Source organism: Gavialis gangeticus, unplaced genomic scaffold (genome assembly GCF_001723915.1).
Source record: "Gavialis gangeticus isolate Ggan-Ray unplaced genomic scaffold, GavGan_comp1, whole genome shotgun sequence".
NCBI classification, from domain to species: domain Eukaryota; kingdom Metazoa; phylum Chordata; order Crocodylia; family Gavialidae; genus Gavialis; species Gavialis gangeticus.
In genome coordinates this window covers 22,346,950-22,353,743 of record NW_017729008.1, presented here as the reverse complement: position 1 = coordinate 22,353,743, position 6,794 = coordinate 22,346,950, and the positions used below count along the sequence as shown (strand labels likewise).

At 36.8% G+C, this 6,794-nt stretch overlaps 1 protein-coding gene across 1 annotated transcript in view; it reads left to right on the top strand.

Moving 5' to 3' along the window:
* SEMA3C (semaphorin 3C) overlaps positions 1 to 5,768 on the top strand; it is a 251,274-nt gene extending 245,506 nt beyond the window's left edge. Inside the window, exons 17-18 of the mRNA XM_019509496.1 lie at positions 2,710 to 2,840; positions 4,368 to 5,768. Of these exons, the coding sequence (XP_019365041.1) occupies positions 2,710 to 2,840; positions 4,368 to 4,781 (545 nt within the window). The 3' untranslated portion in view covers positions 4,782 to 5,768. The remainder of the gene's footprint in view (positions 1 to 2,709; positions 2,841 to 4,367) is intronic.
* Positions 5,769 to 6,794: the final 1,026 nt, after the last annotated feature.

The window sequence follows — 6,794 nt, the reverse complement described above, 5'->3', positions numbered from 1 at the left end:
AATATTAACACATCTTATCTTTAGTCTGATGGAAAACAAACGCATTTTGAAACCTTGAAATTTTTTATGAAACAAAATTCATGTTTTCCAGCCAGCACCTGTAAATGTTAGTTTGGTGCAGGTCTTATATAGGATACAACTAAATGATGATTCAGCCATTTTCCATCCTGTATTAAAAATAATAAATAAGCTATGATTTGGACTTTCTCAAAACATAATTCAGGATTTATGCCGCTTCACAGCAAATTAGCACAGTGAAAAAAAATAATGAATTGCCATTAAAGAGACAAAAGATCTGTGAGTCAGACACATTAGAAATTCATCCAAATTTACAACAAACCAAATTTTTTAAACAAAGGCATCATGCCTGCTATGTTCCATGCCTCAGCATTCTTAATATGTGAAGCATTAACATTTTTAAACAATGCTATTCTTGAAGCAGAGTGTGAAACACAAATAGGTTTCTACAATCACTTTATAGATGATCTGTAAAGGCTTTTAGCATTGTTAAATTAATGTTAGCTCTTAGGACCATTATGTAAAAGCATTTGTTCTGTTTTTTTTCTCTCACATATAAAGCACATTTAAAAAGTAATAGTAGTATGCATTAGATCTACAGATAAATGTTTGAGAAAAGGATAGAAACATTTCTATTTAATAGGTTTGGGAATTATAGAAAACCTTTAGAACCGTAGGAAATGTATGTCTTCAGGTGACAAACAGAGACACAGACAGATGCTCATACTGCATGAGGGATATTCCTGTAAGATCTATTGCACATGTAATCCAAACTCTTTGACTCCACTCTTGCAATGAGATGCACATGAGTGTTGTGGCCTGCCCACATACAGATCTTTGCCTAATCAGCCTTTGAGTGCACTGTAATTCAGCACTCTTTCCCTAAAAATTACAATATTATTCTTAGCCAATGATTTATGGTGATATTCTTTATTGGATCAAATATATACTGGGAAGGGAGACAACCTTTCAAACACAAAATGAGCCTTCCTCAGGTCACTTTGTGTCTGAAAGGTTTCCTCAGATCTCTCCAAACTATAGATTTGGTCCAACTGTTGTTGTTGTCAATACAGCCTCTGAAGTATTTGACAAAGTGTACTTCACGGAGCAAATGAAAATTCATTCATCCTTTCCTCAGTGATTTAGACTCCAATTTTAGGTATGACTTGGTAAATTAGCATAAAAGTTGGGAGCAGACTTACAGTTACATGATCACATGAATATACGATTATATGATTTAACCAGGTACATATCTATAATGTACATACAATCTATGATATAATTTAAAGGGTTATCCCTTCTTTTTTAACTCTTACTGGGCACATCTACACATGCAATTCATTTGAAACAATAAGCTCCAGAGCAGTTTAAGCTGGGGTAAACTACTCCTGGGTGGAGCATCTACACATGAGCCCAGAACAGCAGTATGTTGAGACAGGGTGGAGCAGTTTACACCCAGGCCACTCCTGCCCTCCTTAGCCTGGGCTGGCCAGAGGTGTTGGGGGTCAGCCCAGGGGTCTCAGTGGTAGTGTTGGGCAGCGGTGGGGCTGACTGGGGCACAAAAATGCTGAAAGTACAAAGCCATGAGTCCCCCTGCTGCCTGAGATGGGCAAGCACAATTTACACCCAAGGTCAGTGTCTCCATATGTGTTTAATTGCAGTTAATTACCCCAGTGTAAGATAGTACTGTCTCCAACACTACTATCTTATGGCAGTGTTAATTAGTTTACTATGGCTAATATGGTTGCATGTGTACACTTTACACCACAGCTTTACTCTTTACTCCTCAGCAAATTAGTCTACTCATTGTTAAGCACACATGTAAACATGGCCACTGTTATCTCAAAAATAGAAATTGCATTTCATATGTAAGGTAATGTAAAAATATAAAGGTTTGGCCAATATTATTATAGGAGCAAATTAATATAAAAAAAAGTCTGAGCGCCTGTTAACTGTAATAAGCAATCATTCATCTCTGAAGATTGTAAAACAGTACAAGTCTGGGTGATCAGGCATGCTCAATGTCTGCCGAAGTGTTGCTGGAGTGCTGTAAATCAGTCATGAGTCTTTAGAAAGGTGGGCATTTTCATTGCTCTCTAATTTGATCATTGCATTTTAAGTTTAGGGCAAAGGCCTGTTCTTGCTAGATAAGTAACTGCTCTTGGTGGTAAGAGTGAAAGAAGTCTAAGAGGAGATAGCACATTTAAGCACACATGCAGTTTACAGCTGTAAGCCTAGCCACATCTGCAGAGCAGTGGCTTTGGAGCAGCAAGAGGCTTGCTAAATAAGTTTACCCTTGTTTGGGAACCCTTGGAAAGGTGCCGTGCTCTGTTCCTGTCTTGGAGCACTAAATCAACTGTCATCTCCTATTATAGAGTGCAAACAGGGGAGGACCTGGCCCTTAGAAATGTATACAGATACATTTGCTATATACTCTACAGGCACGTGTCCTAATTTCTCAGAACAGACTGTGCTCACAGCCTTCTCCAAACTTCATTCCTTTTCTTATAATGCTCTTTGCCCTGAATTACTGATTCATAGACATCATCAGGCTTTGCATCTTTGAACATCTGTGCTTCAGCTGAGTTGTGCTTCAGGCTTTGTTGTCGGTTTTGCAAACATATTTGCTTTTTAAGGAAGAATCAAGCATCCATCCTATGGTGGCTTCATCTACCTTGTCTTGCTTTCTAGCATACAGAAATGCAGCGGAAATAATTCAATATGGAGTGAAAAACAACACCACCTTCCTTGAGTGCACCCCGAAATCCCCCCAGGCTTCCATTAAATGGCTTTTACAGAAAGACAATGACAGAAGGAAAGAGGTAAGTATTGCAATGTTGAAGTACCAATTGATATATGAGGAAAACTGCATTCAGTCAAATGGCTCAGACACTCTGGTTATGATGTAGTTTGGTAAAGTATCATGAATATATCTTAGTGTTTTGGCATAGTGAAGGCCAGCTTTCATTATAAATGATCCTTGAGGGTTTTTTTAGAGTCATAAGACAGGCACCTCACTCCTACTGACTTTTTAATGAGAGCTGACTAAAATCCAGGAGCTAAGCCTAAGTACAAAAGAAACTTTTGATTTTTTTTTTGGGGGGGGGGATGAAAGTTTTCATTAGCAAGATATTAATTTGAGCTAAAAACATGGAGGCAAGCATTTTCTTCATAGTGGTGGAGTCACATTTTCCTTTACTGCATTCTCCAGGGCTTCTTTCAGGAAAATTGTTTATGGGGAGCGTGCCTTTCTTAAGTGATAAGAAAAGGGAAAACTGTATTTCCATTTCAGATCTAATACACTATGAAAAAGGACCTTCTGTTATAAGGATGTCAGCAAAACGGTGCCTGATGTTAGTTACAAATAATAGAAAGCCTTACCCTCATGACAGGCCATCCTTTGAAATGAGAAGGAGAATTTATAAACTTTTTATTAATTAAAACATACCATTTCTCAGATGCACTTTGTAAAGGATTAAATCTTAATGCATCACTTCTCACTCAAACAAAATGCTACAATATACAATATGAGATCGAGTATGCTACAAATAGAATATGCTGTAATAGTGATGGGAGGACATCAAACCCAGTTTGTTTCATTTCAGCTTAGCCGAATTTCTCTAAATTCTTCAAGCCTTTGCTTGAAAAATCTGGGTTGGAAATTTCACAAGAAAAAACTTGCTTATAGCAGATTTTTGTAAAGCATGATGTAAAGTGCAGTAACAAATTATCACGTCACTTGATAATAACAGCATGGTGAAAATTCCTCTCCAAGTATCACAGGTCTGAAACCAGATATTCAATGAGGTATTAGTCTTTGGTGACATTTCTCTAAATTGCTCCAGTACTCAATACAGAATGTTCTTTCTTGATTTCCCATGTCCTGTGGGAAGGCCCCTGAGGAAAATAATTCTGTACAAAATTCCCCTCCCATACCACAGCCCAAGCAAGATGCAGAAATGACATGGAAAGTACAATGAAAGACAGCCCCTGGTTCTCAATCTCTGCACTTTCTTTTTATCAAATGTCATAGGGAACCTTCTACATTTATAGCGACAGCAGAGAAAGTCTCCTTCTACTCATCTCCCCTGCGTGAAAGTAATGGAGACTTCTGTCTTACGTGGCTCCTGAAAGGAGCCCACGTTTGGGCCTGTAGCTTGATCTTCTCAAATGCGGACAGTCACTCTTGAGATTTGTGAAAAAGAGAAATGTTTAGGCAAACTCTTAAAAGAAGACATTCCCTGGAAGTAAAAAGAGAATCACTAGGGGGGTATTACATTTGCCTTATTGTATAATTCACTGCTCCATCACATTTTTTAGGAAGTGTATTTTGCCTTTTGTTCCTCTAGGTCAAACTTAATGAAAGGATCATTGCGACTGAGCAGGGACTCCTCATTCGCTCTGTCCAAGACAGTGATCGAGGACTTTACCATTGCATTGCAACAGAAAACAGCTTCAAACAAACCTTGGCAAAGATCAACTTGAAAGTGTTAGATTCAGAAATGGTGGCCTTTATGACTGATAAGTGGTCCCCCTGGACATGGGCCAGTTCTGTACGAGCCCTGCAGTTCCACCCAAAAGACTTTGTTGCAGCTTTCAGCCACTCAGAAATGCAAATGATTAACCAGTACTGCAAAGACAGTAGGCAGCAAGGGCAGCAGAGAGATGAATCCCAGAAGCTGAAAGGGGACTACGGCAAGTTAAAGGCCCTTATCAATAGCAGGAAAAGTAGGAACAGAAGGAATCAGTTACCAGGATCTTAATTGTTGCTTTGGAGGATCAAATGTCTTTGTCTTCACTGTAGGGGGCTTTTTTATGTCTGCTGAGAGCGTATTTTGAGGAAACAACGTGATAAAAAAGTAAAACTAGTAAAGCAAGTCTGAGAAAAGGATCTTTCTCCCAATAAAATGCAGTGCAATGTTACATCTAAAGATAAAGGTTAAGAGCATTTCTTTGTGCATATTAGCAGCATGTATGAATATATATCTTAACCCAGATTCAGTGGTCACATCTTGACATTTACATGCATTTGGAAAGAAAATAAAACTTGATGCATTAACTTGCAACTCTGGAACCGAGCAGAACAGAAAGGTAAAGAAAAAATTTGGGTTAAGATAGATGTTCCAATGAGAGTGTTATGAAGGTAACACTTTGCACCGCATTTGCAAATATGAGTTTCTAATTGTTTACTGTTCAAGACTGGGTTTACAGCTTTTACACATTGTACAAGTCGCGTGAATGCATGCAGCAAAGGTGCTGGCAAAATTAAAGTACAGTAAAAGAAGTGGTTGATTCAGAAATATACTGAAGGTCCAATGAAGGAAAAAGTAGGACAAAAAGCAAAATGTGCTTGTTTTTATATTTTATTCAAGAAACACTGAGTATAGTTCACAGTATAAGTTGTAATAAATGAAAAAGTTTCTGGGATTTAATTTACAAAAACCTAATGCTCATATGGACTTCAAATAGTATATTATGTCCTGTAACAATATACCACTTTACAAGCAGTACAAATCTAACATGAGAATGTTGGTTAGACATCTAAGTCACTTAGGTAATTTTGAAATGTTATCCTTCCAAGACTTGCAAGTGACCACAATATGTACTGTACAATATACACTCAAAAACTCCATCCAGTGATTTCATTTAAGGTGTCCCAAATGATTAAATTAGAGCTGATTAAAAAGCATGGGGAGGGGGGAATCAAGAATATTTCAGGTTTGTTTTTTTTTAAATGGTATGTTCAAAGTTTTCCAGAACAGATATATTTTTAAACACTTTACAAAAGTGTTGCATTTCAAAAGTTTTTTTTTTTTTTTACCTCCATTCTTCTTTTAAACTTGTTTTTAACCCTTGTCTCTTTTGCTATCAAGTTATTGAAAAGGGAAGGAAAGAGGAAGGAGAGAAAAAAAGAAAATGAAAACAATATTTTACCAAATATAGGGTATTTTTAATATACATTTTCATTTTTAAAACAACTTTTTCAGGAAACCTCTAATGAAATTCAGGATCTATACAATGCTAAATCGTTAGAAACATGGTGAATATCTGCCGGTTTCTCTTGCCATTGATCTGATGTGGCTCATCTAATATAATTCAAAAAAGGAACAATTGTGTACGGTACCACAGAATGTCGAATTTTAGGTGACAATATTTTATTTTACAATAATTTTTAAACAAAATAAGCTAATGAAATAAATAATATATTCAGCTTAGCAAAAAAAAAAAATATTATGAGGATTGAATAAAAATAACTTCTGAACCTAGAGATGAGGATAATAATTTTAAATGAATAAAATAAAATTTAAATAAAATGAAGATTTGAAATACAGCATCTATTTATTGTTATGTTAACTTTATTGCTTTTAAGGTTGCTAGCCAAAGTGCTTTGGGCATTATTCTGATCCCACTTCCATTGGTTTCAGTCAGGAGTAGCTGTGCTGAGGGCAATAAATCTACTTTAGATTGGCACCAATGTGATAGAAATCAGAATTTTGGGTGCAGTGGTTTCAAACTGATTTCAAGCTGATACATGTGGTATCAGCCATATTGATTTTTTTGCTGTTCAGTGCAAGAAGAGCTGGGAAAATAGGCCCTGATTGAGCATATCACTTAAATATGAGTCTAAGTCCCATTGACTACAATGGGACCACTCACATACTGAGCTGCAAATTTAGTGCTGTTTACTGGTTCTGGCTTTGCTTGAAAGGGATGGGATTGCTCGTGTGAACAGACACTTAAGGGATTTTCTGAATCAAGGCCTAAATGCGTATTAA